Genomic DNA, 19,447 nt, shown 5'->3' with positions numbered 1-19,447 from the left:
AGCTTGAATACTTAATGAGTTATTGCAGGATCCAGATTTGCAGACGGACAGTCGGACGGATGAACGGAGGGCATTCCTACAGTCCCTTCCGGTGTTCCACCGGTAGGGGAATAATAATAAAAAGAAGCTTAGTATAATGTAAATCAGCCAGCTGCATGACAGTCTATATAACAGATGAAGATGCATGACAACCTGTTTAGCAGGTGGGCCGGTGGTCTAGTGGTAACATGCTAGACTGTCAATCCAGAGTTCTGGGGTTCTGAGATGCTCCTGAGTGTCTCCCACATAAACTAGTTCTTCCCAGGAAAGACGGCTTCGTGTGTATTGGGGCTATACACTGGGCATGATTAAGAACAAGACTGTCTATTCACAAAGAGCTATAGGCCGGACAAGCCTGTATCTAAAAGGATTTCTCTCTATCTGTTCTGGGGGCTTTATCTCACTGTGTCCCTCTGGTTAGATCACTCTTTGTCTGTACTAGTAGAGGATGAATTTCGCACCTTGTGTGGCTGCGTTTGCTATATGTAAAGCGCCTTTGAACGTGTTTATCACGAAAATGGCGCTATATAAATCTGGTATAATAATAATTAAAGATGCTTAAAACAAATGGGCCATCTGCATGACAACCTGTTTAACAAATATTAAGATGCTAAACAAACCTGTCATCCGCATGAGCGCATGAAACACAAAGGCTTATAATATTAAACATGAAATGATTGTAAACATTATTGTTTGGTAAAGAAAAAGTTCTCCCATCTAGAAAGAATTAAGAAGTAGTCAAATAAAGGAAAGTCATTTTCCAGATATATAATTGGGGTTGCCAGGTTTAAATCAATTCAGACATTTTACTACTTTATGCCACTTTGCGTCAATTACACCAACATCCTTATAAATGTTAGTGCTTCAAAGAAATTAAACCATTAAATAAACCTTCATTTCAAGCTTTTCAAAGAAATAACCAAGGTTATGTAATTAAAAAAACACAGTATCATGTAACACAATTTACTAAGCTTTGCTGAAAGAACAGTCAACAAGAGAAAATATCTTAAATGAGGAAATCATTTTTCATTTCACAATGAAATAAATAGGGATTGTTGAAAATGTGAAGTTGTTAAAGACATCTAGGCATACTTAAGCACAGCCCACAATCTCATCAATTCTTAAGGTAAGGAAGACTCTCAATTAAATAATAGAATGATACCACTTGTCTTAATTTTACTTAAATGATAGAATGGTATCACATTTGAAGGCAAAGAACAATCTCAACTAAATGACATAATGATGATATCATATTAATTTTGTAGGCAAAGAACAATCTAAATGACAAAATGATATCACTTTTCTAAAGACAAAGAACAAATCTTACTCAAATGACAGAATGGTATCACAATTCCCAAGACGCAGAACAATTTTATTTAAAAGACAGAATGGTATCACAACTCTAAGAGCAAAGAAAAACCTGACATAAATTACAGAATGGCATCACAATTCTAAAGGCAAGGAAGATTTATAATGCATGGCTGATATTAGAAAAATATTTATATCTCTAAATGGAGACACACTGCTATCCGTAATAAATAATAAAAAATCTTTCTTTTCTCTTTTCAAACATTTGACTAAAAAGGCTCTTTCTAGTCATCTTCTATCAAATATTTTAGCTCAGTAATTCAGGCTTATAACTATAAACTTCTATACAGCTTTTTCTATGTGATATAGGAGACTATTACATAAAGGACATCATTTTAAATCAAAACAAGATAAACAATGATTTATAGCATAATGAGTGAAACACTGTCTCAATCTGTTAACATGATGTCTGGCAGTAACAGTACATTGATCAATAACGGTGAATAATATTCCTGTAAGGTTTCATAATCCTGGGTCAAATACTTTTTGAGATTTATGCGAAACAAATTTTAGGCCTTTTCTATGCATATCTTTGACTAACCTGTCAATGGCCATAACTCTTGTTTGGCTGTTAAACATCAGGTGCACAAATTTACATGCTGAATCACTTGACACAAATTCGGATGGACAGAGGCGACTAATGAAATGCCCCACTCAAAACATTCTAAGGGGGGAGGTGGGGGCCCACAAAAATGTATTTAAAAACTGTGCTTAGGATGAAATTTTGTGATAACATGCACAAGTCTACAAAATTATGTCTATAAATCTATCACTGAGCATACAAATGTAGCCAGTATTTCTTTTTTTGGACATTTTGGGAACATTGTTCAATACGACAGACAGAACTTAATCCCTTCTTTCTCAGAAGCATACAAATTGCATTGGGAAATAATTCTTTGTTTCTAAACAACTTTTGTTTTTGTTAAAGTCTCAAGACACACAACTTTCTAACTTTAAAATGGTAGAGGATCCAGGTACCTTCCAGGCTTGTATCTGGATAGAGCCAATATCTGCAAGCCACTTCGATGGTTTCCTCACATGATGATCCATGCAAGCTCAAACCCACTGAGATGGGGAGCAAGTGAGTGGGTTTCAGCAGCTATAATCATTCAGCCAATCATGAGTTCCTCAGTTTGTTTCAAGTAATGTTTAAGACATGTACAACAGTGATAGAATGTGTTCATCATCTTGATTCCAACAATTCACTCGTACCGAAAGTATTGTAACAAGAGCTGTTCGCAAAACGCATATCCTCCCATGTAATGGCTTGTTGGAGGTAACTGGGTATTTAATTTTTAGTCTTAAGTAAACTGTGGCCTTGACCTTAGACCTAATAATCCCAAAGCAATAGCAACCATCCACTGATCAAAGGCAACAATGATATTTGATAGCCAAAGGCCTACATGTTTTGCATCTGAAGCTCTTCAACCACTTTTAGTCTCAAGGTCACTGTTACCATGACCTTTGGCCTACTGTTCCCCAAAACAATAGAAGACATCTACAGACAAACATGTTATGAAATTTGGTAACAGTAGGCCAGTTGACCAAGCTTTTGATTAGGTTTAAGGTCACTTTGAAATCGACCTTTGATCAACTGATCAACTGGAAACAATAACTATGGTTATCTACCGATCATCCTAAGAAGTTCAACTACTTTAGGCCTGAGTGTTTTCAAGTTATTTACCAAAAACTGTTTACAGTCTCTAGGTCATTTTGACTTTGACTCACTGACTTCAAGAAGTTAGGGTTATCTACTGACCTATGAAGTTGGACCACTGTATGCCAAAGTGTTATCTAATTATTAACTGGAAACCAAACTGTCTGCCACCAACTGACGAACAGACAGACCTACCAGGAACTGTCAAAGCGTAATGGAAAACACTCAAAATTCTCAACCTCTTCACTGAAAATCTTGTGCAAATATCTAATCAGGTAAGTATACTGACTTTAACTGAAAACCCGAATATATCAAAATCAAAATGATTTTTTTTTCTACTGTAGATAACAATGATCTACAGGTAACTTATTCCAAGGTATTTGCTAAACAAGTGACTTGATAAACAGAAACTGCCCTAAATATCAACCAGCATTAACTCCAACAAGGAGCTGCGTTTAATAAACGTTTGATGCCCCCAGTGGCATCCTTGTCGATAGATTTTGCACCTAAGTCCAAAACGAGGTCAAGGTCAAACTGAGGTCAGGTGATGCTTGAAGATGAGGAATGGTCACAGTTTACATCTGTATTAGTATCAATTCATTCTTGTAAGGGGTACTGATGCTAGACGAAACGGTCCCATTTGGTTAACCAAGAGATGGCCCATATAAAGCAACCTAAGTCAAAAATGAGGTCAAGGTCAAGGTCAAACTGAGGTCAGGTGATGTCTGAAGATGAGGAATGGTTACAGGTTACATCTGCATTAGTATCAAGTCATTCTAGTAAGGGGTATTGATGCTAGATGAAACAGTCCCATTTGGTTAACCTCGTACGGACGGACGGACGAACGAACGGACGGATTTGGAGGGACGAATGGACAGGACAATCACTATATGCCTCCCGCATCAGTAGATGCTGGGGGCATAAAAACAGAACCACCTACAAGGGACGCATTTTTCATGGAAAAGGATGCTAACTACAAAATTCTGAAATATGAAAAAAAAAAACAGAAATACCAAATCAAAACTTCTGTCAATATACGGGACATGAATCAATCATACTTTTCCAGTCAATACTGGCTAGTGCAAACAATATCTGATCTATTTTCATCTTCCACCAGTGTGTGGTACCCATTACAGTATTTATTCTTGCATGCTAAAAATGATTAGAGGGATTCAATTATCTTGGCGGCCATCTTTTCATGCTGCTGGTAACTCTCGTTATTCCAGCCATTATTTCAATGAATGAAGAACAGCAAACAAGCCTTTAAGTCAATAAATTGACAGGGACGTTATTTTCTATAATATCATTGATCTAAATAGGGGAAGCTGTGCTTTTTTAAAGCCGTTTTAAAGTTGTGATGTAAACAAACAGGAAGTGTGTTTCGAAATCATCTGACAGTCATGTGGTTATTCATAGAAATTTTCATCTGTAACAAATTACTGTTGTTTTTTAATGATTTACAAGTGAAAAAGTTACATTTTTAGTTACACGATTATCGAGACATTAAATGACATCTCAGAATTTTTTAAGTCTGTACAGTCCCTCAAATTGATTCAGTATCTAGAAATCTGAATCTGCTTGTAACATTTTAGCAGCCACTTAACAAAATTAGTTTCATTAAATTTCAGTTATGTAAAAATTACTCTTAATGCAAGCATTAGTTCTTCTTTCGATGAACAATCCCTTGGGATATTTTATTTTAAGTTTTCTATGGTAGCACTGTCTGCTATACAGGTGAATCTCTACTGTAAAGTCATTTCAAAATTACAAATGCAAGACTTCAGAAATTTCGAGCAGAAATGAGTTGCATTGTAAGGCCACCCCATGCATCTAGCAAAACATAACTGGAAAACTTTCTCTGAAGAATGACCTTGGGTGACAAATTCAACAACTGTCAACATTTTTACATATTCACCTGTTACACACCTTTGCTCCTAGAGCTTAACATATTGCCAACAGAATAATGTAAGTAAAAGCTCGGTTAAATGTTACACATACCCGCATTTATAAAGATTATCTTTCTGATCATTCATGGTATAGATCACACCATCGGTGGCAGTTTCACACACCTCCTTTTTAATGTTACGTATTTCTGTGTTAAACTGCACGTTGAGTCCGAGCTTCTGTTGATAGTCACGGAAGTAATCAAGAATAAGATCTGCACTTGGGAACATCAGTTTGGAATACCTAAAACCGAAATTTATACTTTCATTTAAAAGGACTAACCCACACATTTCAGGAGAAAAATAATTTCTCTCAAAAATCCATAAAAGTGAGTACTCTGAAAATGACTGGTGACACAAACTTATTGGCAAAGAATTTTGCAAGAGATTCTTAATATAAATAACAAAAAATATTGTACAGAAGGTAGTAAACCATTGCAATGCTCTTGAAATAAATGTAGAAAATTTACATTCTTCTAGCATTTTACTAATATCTAACTTTTATTTCCACCCACTTCATCATTTTTCAGTGTCATAAAAACATTCTATGCCAAACTTGGAGGAAATGACCATGTTGAAAATTTTCACCCAAACTATGGGTGAGTAGCTTTAAAGCACCTAAAACTGATATTTTTTTTTATTTTATAGAAGGGTAATAAAAGGTCCATTACTAAAACCCGAAGGAGTATTATATGAAAACCAGAGTTTGTAGCTGAGACTTCCTATTTACTGAAAATATGGCCCACTGCATCGGTTCTGACCAAATAGTCATGAATATGTTCAAGAATAATTAACAAATAAACAAAAAATCGTTGCCTATGTCAAACCGAAAGTATGCTTTCCGACTGCTTACGAACCCGTCGAGCATCTTCGGACTTTTTCGGAAGAATCCTCCGAAACGAGGCTATAATTTATAAATAGATGCAAAATATATCATATCCCCAAACGATAACGTGATTTCTACAAACTTAGCACATGGAATTCAACAATTTTGTAACTCACAAAAACTTCATGAAAATCATTCTTATAATACAGGTAATATACAGCTATACTACAAGTTTTCATAAGGACAATTCAGGCCCTTCCCGAATAAAAGTGTTTTTACAACTTCGTCTGTAAACTTTTTCAGTTAATCTCTTTTCAGTATAATTTTAAGAATATAAATGAGTAACTGTCTTACACTGCAGAAACAAAGTATGATTGAAATTTACCTAAATACACTTATTTATGTACACATGGCTACATTAATTTAATAAGATTTTAGACATTAAACACATTGTCTTGGCCTAATATATGTCACTGTCAATTTTAAATTTAGATTTTGTACATCTCATATTTTTCGTGCAAGTCGTGCATAATTACTATCATGGAAATACAGTTATTTTGTTGCGCGTCTTAAATGGATATTCGTTTGAAACAATTTTAAAATCACGTGATCCTGAAGAATTTCCAACCGATTACGGAAAAGCGATAAACACGAAAGTAGGACAAAATGACCCCCCATGTCAGTCTAAGAAAATACAGAAACAATCATTTGTTTCTCTGTACATGTGTTGATTTCAAGGGAATATTACACGGCTATCGTAATGTTTAGTACTATATTTCAAAATGTGTAGTCTTTTTTTAAGATTTATGTCTATTCATTTGTCTTTATTTTGCACCTTTAAATCTGTTTAAATCAATGTGTTGCTTGACCAAACACATTATTTAGCGTTGAGACATTTCTAGAGTCTAAAGGAACATCCCCCAATGAAATTCTGGAGAACTGAAATTACAATAGCCCAATAAGGGTTTAAAAATTAACCAAATAAACAGTTTTGATCTATCCCTCTAAATTTCATTGTCACTTGCTTTAATTATGGCCCATTTTTATATCATTACCCTTCAACAAGGAATTAAACTCTCCAAGAGTAATTTGTTACAATAAAAACTTCAATTCAGCACAAGATGCAAGAAAGTGACTAATTTTGTTCCAATAATTCTAAAAACATTCTTCAAATTAAATTCTTAATTAACAAACACAGAGAAAAATTTGCAGAAAAAGTGGGTGTTTTATTTCCTCCTTTGGGATTCAATTCAATATTATCAATCATAAAAACTGCCTTGACAAATAATTACATTAATAAATCTTTCATTGAATTAATTTGCTGTCATTAGAGAAAAAAAATCTTTGCTTCTGTAATTTGAATTCCAGGTCCAAGGCTAAAATTACTAATACTAAAATTAACTTCTGAAAATTAACAGGCTTAAAAAATATAAACAAGAGAGCCATGATTGCTCTAGATCGCTCAACTGGGTTATACTGCTTCTTTCTTTTGGAAGATGGTTAAGCAAGGAAAATGTCTGTGAAATCATTTCGAAATACTGCCAGTGTTTTCTGACAAGAATATTTTTAATGTTTCTACTAAATAAATATGGACGGATAATGTGTGTGCTTGTGTTGGTGGGGGACGTATGGTAAGAGGTTGAGGGAATGACAAAATAGGAAACAGCGTACACGTGGCCATGTTTTTTGATGAATCAGAATAATTTGAACAATCTTCATAATGGGTCACCAAAGTAACATTTGTGTTAAATTACTTTAAAAATGGACCTGCTGTTCCACAATAGTCATATAGAGGAAAGTGACCATTCCCACTGGCTGCCATGTTTTTTGATGAATGGAAATAGTATGAACAATCTTGGCAGAGGGTTACATAAGGACCATTTAATGTGAATTTATTTAGCAGTTTAGGAAATCTGGTTTGAAAAATGTTTCTTTTTGTAGCTCTGGAGGCCCCAATGTAAAACCTAGTGGAACCTTTTGAACAAGTTTGAAATAGGACCACCCAAGAAACATCCAGGCCAAGTTTCATCAATTTCAATCAGATGGTTTCAGAAGAGATGTTGTTTGAAGAAAAGTGTGGACAGATTGACAGACAATGGATGGACAGGAGGTACAGCAAAGGGGTGGTGAGTGATCACAATGCCTCACTCCGAGCACTTTGTGCTCAGATGAGCTAAAAAGAGGCTACATGAGGAAAAAATCTATAAAGAAATTCCAAATAATAAGTGCATGTATACCAAGTTTCATTGGAAGAGATAAATATACATGTAGTTGTAATATGGTTTAGTTTACAAAGAGGCATAACTCAAAAATTAATAATCGGACATAGACGTCTTTAAATAACATATCTGTATCCGCTTCATGTTGATGATGTATACAAAGTTTCATTTGGATTGGATGAAAATTGAAGGAGTTGAGCTCAAAAGAAAATGTGGCCAATGGACTTACAGGGAAACAATGATGGACAGACAGTTCAAACACTACATACCTTGTGCTTCTTCAACACCTGTGGGGATTGGGAAGCTATAAATATTTCAACAACTAATTATTCTTATATAAATATGAAATATGCCACTTTTCTAACTTAGACAAAGCTAATTACTTCCTTGCAAAAACCAGTTACTTACTTTGTAAATCTGAGATCCTCATCATCACTGAGGATAGAGTTCCAGTCATGTCGAAGGTTAAATTCTTTGTTTGTTTTACCTGTCCATCTCTTGTTTATACTGATCAGTTTTCTGTGACGAGGATATTGGACAAAAAAGTTACCTGAAAACAATAATGCAGACACAAGTTACAATTAGAAAAGCTGTGTAAAACACATTTACCCCCATGATGACCTGTTGGAGGTCACTTTATGTGTAATTTGTAGTCGCAAGCAATCTAAGACCTTGATCTTTGACCCAACAACTTTAAACAATAGGGGTCATTGGGTGACCATAAATAATCATGCTTGGCAGCCATAGCATGAAGTGTTCTCAACCTATATATCCTAAACCATTTAAAATCCCAAGGCCATTGTGACCTTGACCTTTAGCCTCCTGCTCCCCAAAACAAACGGGGTCATTAACTGACCATAGGAAATCCTGCTATTGAGTTTGATGGCAATCTCCAGCTATTCACCATTTCTAGTCTCAAGGTCCCTGTGTCATTGACATTTGACATACAGTCCCCTTAAATTATAAAGGTCATTTACTAATACCAAGGACAATATTCACAATAACCATATGAAGTCCTCAGTCAAAGCATTTCACACTTACAGATCATAACATTCAGTGTCAAGAGTGATTTTGACCTTGACCACTTGACCACAGGCAATTATCCTATGGATTTTGTCCAGCATTGGCCAATCAGAAACAAAATTGTTTTCTGAGACTGATGGAAAGAAAACCAATACAACCACTTCTTCAAAAAGGGAGTGGCCATAAATATTCGAACATAACTTTATTCATGTCATAATTAACAATTCATAATGTTAAATTCTTCTTTTGTTTATATGTTATCCCTTTCATATTTGAAAGAAATAAACATGTTTACATGTATAAATAGTTAAAACAAGACCTGTCACTAATGGTGATGAATACCCACAAACAGCAGCTTATTGTCAAAGGAACAGGAGTATTGAAAATATGGTACATTGCAGTTGTATATAATCTACACAGATTCACAAAATAATGTTTTTCAAAACTGTATAAGATCTCCAAATTTCATTACAGTACCTTAAAAAGAATAAAGTAGGTCAGTAGGTCAAAATCAAGTTCTCTGAAAGTCAGTTTTGAGATTTTTTGTGTTCAAAACTATACATGTGGTCATGAAAAATCATTCAATTGAAACGTGCTTCGCACATGGACAACTACACTTGGTACAAATGATATTGGTAACAAGGTTTAATAAAAGTCTGGCATACAATGACAGGAGAAATAGGGCAGACAAATTTCTTCCATATACATACGAAAAAAAATTAATAAAGGGCCATAACTATGTGAAAAATTAAGATTTTATTGTGTATAAATTTTACTGATTGATCACTATCATCCCAAACCAAAATGGCAAGCATAATTATGCTTGCATTAAGGCCGCAGCAAGATTGCAGTTGCAATCTTAACAGGTGTGTGGCAAACTTGTTTTAGCGTGCAGCAAGATTGTGAATGGAACCATCTCAACCATTATTTAAGCTTGTGCAAACTAATTCGCGCACTTCCTGCAACCTATTTAAAATCTTGCAAGCTTGTAATTGGAACCCCAGCGATCTTAATTGTGACCATGCAGGTTTGCACAATCATAACAAGATTGCAAGCTTACACAATCCTGCAAGCTTACGCACACTTATACGAGTGTGGACAAAAAGACACTTGCGAGTCTCTCGCAACACGAGCTTGCAACCCTGCATCATCAAAGACTACCTTCGTCAACCTATTCAAGGTGGCATTATTTAGGTTTGTGAGACAGTGAGTCTAAAAATCATAAATATAAAATTATATATATATACCTTTACTTTGACAAACTGTTTATAAAACTTTCACACTTTCAATGAAACAATATTTGTAGTGATCAATAGATAAAGGCTTAACAAGAGCTGTCTGATGACAGCGCGCTCGACTATTCGAAGAATTGATGGAAGAATGGGGTCAAAATATTACCAAAGATATTCAGACAAAAGAAAACAAGTGCACCGCCTTGCGGGTGCTGACGCTCATCTGATTTTTTTGTATAATAGAAATATTGTTTTAAGTCTAAAAAGGGCCATTATTCTTGCAAAAAGCAGGACAGAGTAATGTTTCTTGATGTACAGCGTCCGCTTATGATGGTGAAAAACTGTTGCAAGTTTTAAAGCAATAGCTTTGATAGTTTATGAGAAAAGTTGACTCAAACATAATACTCAACCAAGAAAATGATTTTCTAAGTCCAAAAGGGGCAATAATTATTGCAAAAAGCAGGATGGAGTTATGTTGCTTGCTGTACAGGGTCAGCTTATGATGGTGAACAAGTGTTGCAAGTTTCAAAGCAATACCGGTAGCTTTGAAAGTTTAAGCGAAAAAGTTAACCTAAACAAAAAACTTAACCAAGAAATCTGATATTTTCTAAGTCCAAAAGAGGCCATAATTCTTGCAAAAAGCAGGATGGAGTTATGTTTCTTGCTGTACTGGGTCAGCTTATGATGGTGAACAAGTGTTACAAGTTTTAAAGCAATCGCTTTGATAGTTTAGGAGAAAAGATGACATAAACAAAACTTAAACAAGAAAACTGATTTTCTAAGTCCAAAAGGGGCAATAATTCTTGCAAAAAGCAGGATGGAGTTATGTTTCTTGATGTACAGGGTCAACTTATGATGGTGAACAAGTGATGCAAGTTTCAAAACAGTAGCTTTGATAGTTTAGGAGAAAAGTTGACCTAAACATAAAACTTAACCAAGAAATCTGATATTTTCTAAGTACAAAAGGGCCATAAATCTTGCAAAAAGCAGGATGGAGTTATGTTTCTTGCTGTACAGGGTCAGCTTATGATGGTGAACAAGTGTTCCAAGTTTCAAAGCAGCAGCTTTGATAGTTTAGGAGAAAAGCTGACCTTAACATAAAACTTAACCAGGCAACGCCGACGCAGATGCAGACGCCGACACCGCTCAAGTGATGACAATAACTCATCATTTTTTTTTTAAAAATCAGATGAGCTAAAAGAAGATTAATGTTCCTGTATTTGTGGATTTCGATAAGTCTTGCACTAAATGGCAATGTGTGAACCAATTTCAAAGTCAAAAAAAGGCCATAATTCAGCCAAAATAGTTGTCAGATTTATGTACTCTGGCCTACAGATTGAAATCATGATAATAAACAAGTGTTCAAAGTTTAAAAGCAATATGTCAAATAGTTTTGACAAAACGTGGACTTATATGAAAACAGAACAAATTTCCAAGTCCAAAAAGGGCCATTATTCAGCCAAAATAGATGACAGAGTTATGTACTCTTTCCTACAGATAGAGACTATTATACTGAACAAGTGATAAAAGTTTCAAAGCCATACGTCAAACATTTTACACAAAACTTAACCCAGTTTCTAAGTCAAAAGGGGCCATAATTCAGCCAAAATCCTCGATGGAGTTATGTACTCTTGCCTATAACTGGACATGGTGATGGTAAACAGGTGTTGAAAGTTTCAAAGTTTTATCTCAAAAGACTTTGTCAAAATATGAATTGGTACAAAAAAATTAACCAGGACTTTTAAGTCGAAAGGGGCCATAATTCAGTCAAAATCCTTGATGGAGTTATGTACTCTTGCCTATAACTGAACATGGTTATGGTAAACAAGTGTTGAAAGTTTCAAAGCTTTATCTCAAAAGACTTTGTCAAAATATGAACTGGTACGAAAAACTTAACCATGATTTCTAAGTCAAAAGGGGCCATAATTCAGCCAAAATCCTTAATGGAGTTATGTGCTCTTGCCCATAACTGGTCATGGTGATCGAAAACAAGTACTGAAAGTTTCAAAGCTTTATCTCAAAAGACTTTGTCAAAATGTGGACTGGTACGAAAAACTTAACCAAGGTGTGACGCCAACGCCAACGCCGACGCCGACACGGACGCTGTGGTGAGTAGGATAGCTCTACTTATTCTTTGAATAGTCGAGCTAAAAATCAGGGACAATATTTTTTTGAAACAACATATTTTGAAATAAAAAAATTAATAATTGGTTAAAGGTATTACCTCCCTTTTATTCGTATCAGTAGTGAACTAAAGGAGTTTTAAAAAGGTTACAGGATCGCAAGCTAGTTGCAATCTTAAATAGTATTAAGATCGCAGGATGCCCACTGCAAGCTTGCGAAGCAAGACTTATCCGCAAACTTAATTTCTATGCGAGCATCTGGAAGCATTATTTTAAATGACAGCAATCTTTTTAAGATTGAAGTGCTTGCACAAGTTTATGGCAAACTTCTCACAAGCTTGCCTTTGGTTTGGTATATAACAGGGTTATTAAAACAGCAGCTCAATCTGGGATGCTGTATTCGGCTTGAGTGGATTTTTGCCAGATTGGATCTCACGAGGCGCGCAATATTAAAATGGAACTAAGTTTTATGTGCGTTGTTTATAGAACTGTGTCAGGTCATGCATATTAATGAAAGTAGTCTGGCAGCATACAATACGGAAGGTACAATATGGAATTTAAAAGGTACGGATTTTTTTCTGCCTGTTCATATTTAATTGTGAAATACAAGCCGATTTTTTTACAGAATTTATGTATATACTAAAGTATAATAATAGCCTCTGGTTTGCAGATAATTAATATTCAAATACTGGTATCTGCATAATGATGGTGAAAGCAAGCATGGTGAAATACCCTAATGATCCGCTGAAATTGAAAGAGTAAATATTGAAGTAGACATATGTAGAATTTTTTAAAAATCTGTCCATAACAAAATTCTAGGAAATGTCTTTAAACTGTAGTCTCAGACTGAAGGGCTCAAACATCTGGTTAGTTTATGATCTTAATGTAAACCTTTCAAAATTAAATCTCCAGCCAAACCTTTAACCTGCTAAATTTCTAAAATGGACTGGTCCATCATTCAATACAGGCAATACCATTTATTATTATTCCAAGGGGTGTTCACTGAAAATTTAATGATTGAAAAACAAACAGCATAGGCCCGTCCGCTTAGCTCAATAAGGAGAGCATTGGTCTACGGATCAAGGAGTCGCGAGTTCGATCCCCGGGCTGGGCGTACAATGTTCTCCGTGACGATTTGATAAGACATTGTGTGTGAAATCATTTGTCCTCCACCTCTGATAATTCATGTGGGGAAGTTGGCAGTTACTTGCGGAGAACATGTTTGTACTGGTACAGAATCCAGGAACACTGGTTAGGTTAACTGCCGCGGTTACATGACTGAAATACTGTTGAAAAATGGCGTTAAACCCAAAACAAACAGCAAAGACCTAGTCAAAATAATTTGACGGTAAGATTGCCCATCACAAATATAAAACAATCTGACCATCAAATTATTTTGACTAGGTCTGTGCTGTTTGTTTTTCAGTCAGTAAACTTCGAAGGACCAAAATAATGGAGGATAAATCACAGTACACAGTCATGTAAAGTTATTGGTTTTACTGCTTGAGCATATTGCTGTGTAGACACAGTATTAAACGTTTATTCACAGTGTACAGTACATGCATAGGTTTAAATCACCAAAAAATTCATAATTTTGGAAATTATTTGATAGTTTTTACATAAATCAATGCGGAATGGAATCCCCTTTTGATACATGTAATTTTTATTTGATTTTATCTCCTATTCGCAACAAAATCAGGATTTAAACCCAAATACATGTAGGCAATGATGACAATTTCATCGGAAATTTCCTACACTATTTTGGTCTTTCGAGTGTTTGGCGTGAGTAGAGGTATTGCCCATATTATTATTATTATTATTATTATTATTATTATAATTTTATTAAAGTTTGAAAAATAACTCAATATTTCCTAGGATCACGTCAAATTAGTTGGACTAGTGCAGACCATGATCAGCCTGCACATCCTGCACTTCGGCAACAAAGACAGAATCACGCTTTGCATGAAACAAGAGCACCGCCTTGCGGGTGCTGACGCTCATCTGATTTTTTTTTGTATAATAGAAATATTGTCCTACCCATGATTTTCTAAGTCTGAAAAGGGCCATCACTCTTGCAAAAAGCAGGATAGAGTTATGTTTCTTGATGTACAGTGTCCACTTATGATGGTGAAAAACTGTTGCAAGTTTTAAAGCAATAGCTTTGATAGTTTATGAGAAAAGTTGACTTAAACATAATATTCAACCAAGAAAATGATTTTTCTAAGTCCAAAAGGGGCAATAATTATTGCAAAAAGCAGGATGGAGTTATGTTGCTTGTTGTACAGGGTCAGCTTATGATGGTGAACAAGAGTTGCAAGTTTTAAAGCATTAGCTTTGATAGTTTAAGAGAAAAAGTTGACCTAAACAAAAAACTTAACCAAGAAATCTGATATTTTCTAAGTCCAAAAGGGGCCATAAATCTTGCAAAAAGCAGGATGGAGTTTATGTTTCTTGCTGTACAGGGTCAGCTTATGATGGTGAACAAGTGTTGCAAGTTTTAAAGCAATACTTGATAGTTTAGGTAAAGCTGACTAAAATAAAACTTAACCAAAATATTTTCTAGGTCAAGGGGCAATAATTCCTTGGAAAAATAGACAAGATGGAGTTATGTTTCTTTGATGTACTGGTGACGTATTGCTTATATGCGTGACAGTAATCATAGTTTAAAATCAAAACATTCATATTTAGGAAAATTTATTTTTACATAAATCATCAAAACTTTAACAATGAATTTATTGATATTTTCTCTAATTGCAACAAATAGGATTAAATCCAAAAAGAGCAAGATGCAGTTATGTTTCTTGCTACACATTGGTCAGTTTTGGGTGAGTCAGAGTATTGCCATATTTAAAAATTTAATAATTTGATAAGTTTAGGAAAAAAACTAATATCCTAGGACAGTAAATTAGCTTGGACATGCGACCATGATCCGACGCACATCCGACACTCGGCCGAAAGACAGAATCACTGCCTCAAGTAGAGCACCAATAACTTATCTTTTGTTTTCCATAATAAATAAATTTGCATAAAAATCAAGAAATAACGGTATCTTGTTACAAATTGACAGTGACATAATATTATGTAAGGCCAGGACAATGTGTTTAATGTCTAAATATATTATTCAATTAATGTAGCACTAAGAACATTTCTTGAAAGATTCAGGTGAGTTTAATGAACACTTTGTTTCTACAGTATAAGATATTATTCTATGTTTTTAAAGTTTTTCTGAAAAGAAAATGACTGAATAAGTTTGCAGATGAAGTTGTGAAAACACTTTTTTTTAAGAGAGGGCCTATTTAATTGTCCAACTGTCTTCTTGTAAAATAGCTGTATTATAAACCAGTATTATCAGAATGATTTGCATGAAGTTCATGTGTGAGGAAAAAGTAGGTCACTTAAGGTTGTGGTGGGTCCTTAAGGTTAAGAGTGTACTATATCAATCCTAAATTTGAGTTTTTAGAAGTTCATGAAGCAGGATCTATAGATAATCAGTGTCTAGACAACCAATATCTAAGTAACCAGGATCTTGGTATTCAATTCATAGAATGAAAAGATCAAAACTATGAACCTGAAACACTATGCATAAAACATGCACTTAGTCTAGGATATATTTTTTTTGTTATGCAACTGAAATCATCATTATGTAGGGGTAGACATTTTGTAAACTGCAAGTGTAGTATGACATAAACTTTCCTCCACCTTTACAATAAATACATCAATTTATTACATTTTTTGTTTTATATAGGTTTACAATAACACTGAAATTAATTTAGGTCATACTGCAAGTTTTTATAGCTTTTGATGGTGAAAGATGACTCAGGTGTTTCTCCGAGTATTGTTTCAAGTATAGGTGGGCACCAGGTGGGTAAAACCACTGACATATCGCAAGCAAGCTTGGACAGGCTTTCTCACATGAAGAATTCTACACCAGGTCCTCATGACTTGTGTGGTTTCTAACCCTGTCAATGATGGCCAAGTGAATCAAGGCCAGTGACTGCAACCATTTGAGTGAAATAGAACCATGGGAATGAAATAGAACCATTACATAATTTTGATATTACAGTAGTTTAATTTATTTTTCTGACGTTACACTGTCTCAAGTAAAAAAGATTTTTTGTTTTTGTTGGGTCCAGTGTCACACCCACACAATTAATATAAGACATATGGCAACATTCCACCTTTTCGTGGTGGTGGAAGATCCCAGGTGCCTCTTTGGGCATTATTTCATCACAGGCCATCACCTGTGTAGAATCCCCAGCCTTGTGCCAGATGGATGGCTTCCTTACATGAAAAATTCTTTATCCAAAATGAGGCTCAAACCAACATCAGTGAGGGGCAAGTGATTTGAAGTCAAGCACCTCAACCATTCAGTCACAAAGTCCCCTCATGTCTAGAAGAAGTTGGTTGAATTGACTTTGTCTATAACAGGTAAAGACAGAGGGAAATTCAGATGGTTCAGTAGAAAAAGCTAACATGTGATAAAAAGAATACAACATTTGTGTCTTTCCACATTGAATTTTTTAAACTGGCTAAATAACAAGAGCTGTCCAGCAATTTGCAATTTGACAGTAAAATGAACTTATGTCTCAATAAGAGACCTCTACTTACATACAAAAGATATGTCTATAAACAAAGCTTTCGGGGAAAATTTAACATGAAAATAATTCCAAGTTTAAAAACTTGGTGACCGTGGGTATAATGAGCCCAGCCCCTGCACATACTTTGTTTGTATGCTGGACAATGCTTATGTGAAGGTACAGTAAGGTATAAACAATAGTAACAAAGATATGACAGAAAAACAAAGGTTGCCGAAAAACTTTAACCTTAAAAATAACCTAAGTATAACAACTTGGTGACCTTGACCTTATGTATAATGGGCCCAACCCCTGCACATACTTTGTTTGCATGCTGAACAAGGTTTATGTGGAGTTACAGTAAGATATAAGTAATAATAAACAAGAGCATCGCCTTGCGGGTGCTGACGCTCATCTGATTTTTTTTGTATAATAGAAATATTATCCTACCCATGATTTTCTAAGTCTAAAAAGGGCCATCATTCTTGCAAAAAGCAGGATAGAGTTATGTCTCTTGATGTACAGTGTCCACTTATGATGGTGAAAAATTGTTGCAAGTTTTAAAGCAATAGCTTTGACAGTTTATGAGAAAAGTTGACTTAAACATAATACTCAACCAAGAAAATGACTTTTTAAGTCCAAAAGGGGCAATAATTATTGCAAAAAGCAGGATGGAGTTATGTTGCTTGCTGTACAGGGTCAGCTTATGATGGTGAACAAGTGTTGCAAGTTTCAAAGCAATAGCTTTGATAGTTTAAGAGAAAAAGTTCACCTAAACATAAAACTTAACCAAGAAATCTGATATTTTCTAAGTCCAAAAGGGGCCATAAATCTTGCAAAAAGCAGGATGGAGTTATATTTCTTGCTGTACAGGGTCAGCTTATGATGGTGAACAAGTGTTGCAAGTTTTAAAGCAATAGCTTTGATAGTTTAGGATAAAATCTGACCTAAACATAAAACTTAACCAAGAAAACTGATTTTCTAAGTCCAAAAGGGGCAATAATTCTTGCAAAAAGCAAGATGGAGTTATGTTTCTTGACGTACCGGGTCTGCTTATGATGGTAAACAAGTATTCCAAGTTTCAAAGCAATAGCTTTGATAGTTTAGGAGAAAAGTTGACCTAAACATAAAACTTAACCAAGAAATCTGATATTTTCTAAGTACAACAGGGGCCATAAATCTTGCAAAAAGCTGGATGGAGTTATGTTTCTTGCTATACAGGGTCAGCTTATGATGGTGAACAAGTATTCCAAGTTTCAAAGCAATAGCTTTGATAGTTTAAGAGAAAAAGTTCACCTAAACATAAAACTTAACCAAGAAATCTGATATTTTCTAAGTACAAAAGAGGCCATAAATCTTGCAAAAAGCAAGATGGAGTTATGTTTCTTGCTATACAGGGTCAGCTTATGATGGTGAACAAGTATTCCAAGTTTCAAAGCAATAGCTTTGATAGTTTAGGAGAAAAGCTGACCTAAACATAAAACTTAACCTGGCAACGCCGACGCAGATGCCGACACCGACAACCGCTCATTAGTGATGACAATAACTCATCATTTTTTTTCAAAAAATCAGATGAGCTAAAAAGATATGACAGAAAAACTTCTTTCAGTTAACATGACCTGAAATTTTGTTTCTTTTTTTTTTGGTTTAGTGCTGTTCCCCCCCCCCCCCCCCCCCCCCCCACCCCGACAGTATTTCAGTTGTGTAACCAAAGCAGTGATACAAGATTCTGTACAAATACCTCCCCACATGAACCAGAGGCGGAGAATGAAAGACAATTGAATTATTTACTGTGTTTCTATAACTTATAATCTGTCAGTAACTAAGTTTCAAGGCCTTCTTAAGAAATATAGAAACAATTTTCTAATCTATAAAAACTTTCTCTGTTTTTGTTGTATCATCTAGAAATCAGTGCCTTTAATCTCCGAACTATTTTTACCAGTGCTTCAAACTTTCGACCAATTTATTTTACAACTAAAAAAAAAGATCTCCTTCACTCCTACAAAAGTCTAAGGCAAGCCTAAAGCGTCTACAGAATACAGATTTACTTGTGATACTGTAAACTACACATTTGTTGCAAAAGTCCTCGCCATTCTTCTGACAAAATCAATGTGAAACTAGAAAATGCTTTTGTAAAAAAGCGCATGTCTCCCCCAATGCAAAGTCCTATAGGCAAGAAGTTAATAGGGGTCAGGAGCGAAAGTCAAAGAGACATTGATGGTTGGCTGCAATAGGGATCATCTACTTGGCATGTCCAGTCATCCCGCTAAATTTCAACACTCTTGGCCTAGTGGTTCTCAAGTCACTGTTCAGGCTCCTGTGACCTTGACCTTTGATCAAGTGACCTCAAAATAAGTAGGGGTCATCTATTCTGCATGTCCAATCATCCTATTAAGTTTCAACATTGTAGGTCAAGTGGTTCTCAAGTTATTTCCAAAAAAAT

The 19,447-nt window shown here is 35.1% G+C and overlaps 1 protein-coding gene across 4 annotated transcripts in view; it reads right to left on the bottom strand.

Moving 5' to 3' along the window:
• LOC123563414 (FAD-dependent oxidoreductase domain-containing protein 2-like) overlaps positions 1 to 19,447 on the bottom strand; it is a 79,063-nt gene that overhangs the window by 31,359 nt on the left and 28,257 nt on the right. For all 4 annotated transcript variants that reach the window (XM_045356201.2, XM_045356203.2, XM_045356204.2 and 1 more), the window contains exons 3-4: positions 8,461 to 8,602; positions 5,063 to 5,251 (exon numbers count right to left, since the gene is read on the bottom strand). In XM_045356201.2, the coding sequence (XP_045212136.1) occupies positions 5,063 to 5,251; positions 8,461 to 8,602 (331 nt within the window). The remainder of the gene's footprint in view (positions 1 to 5,062; positions 5,252 to 8,460; positions 8,603 to 19,447) is intronic.

This window comes from Mercenaria mercenaria, chromosome 2 (genome assembly GCF_021730395.1).
Source record: "Mercenaria mercenaria strain notata chromosome 2, MADL_Memer_1, whole genome shotgun sequence".
Taxonomy (NCBI): domain Eukaryota; kingdom Metazoa; phylum Mollusca; class Bivalvia; order Venerida; family Veneridae; genus Mercenaria; species Mercenaria mercenaria.
This window is presented reverse-complemented; position numbering and strand designations above follow the sequence as displayed.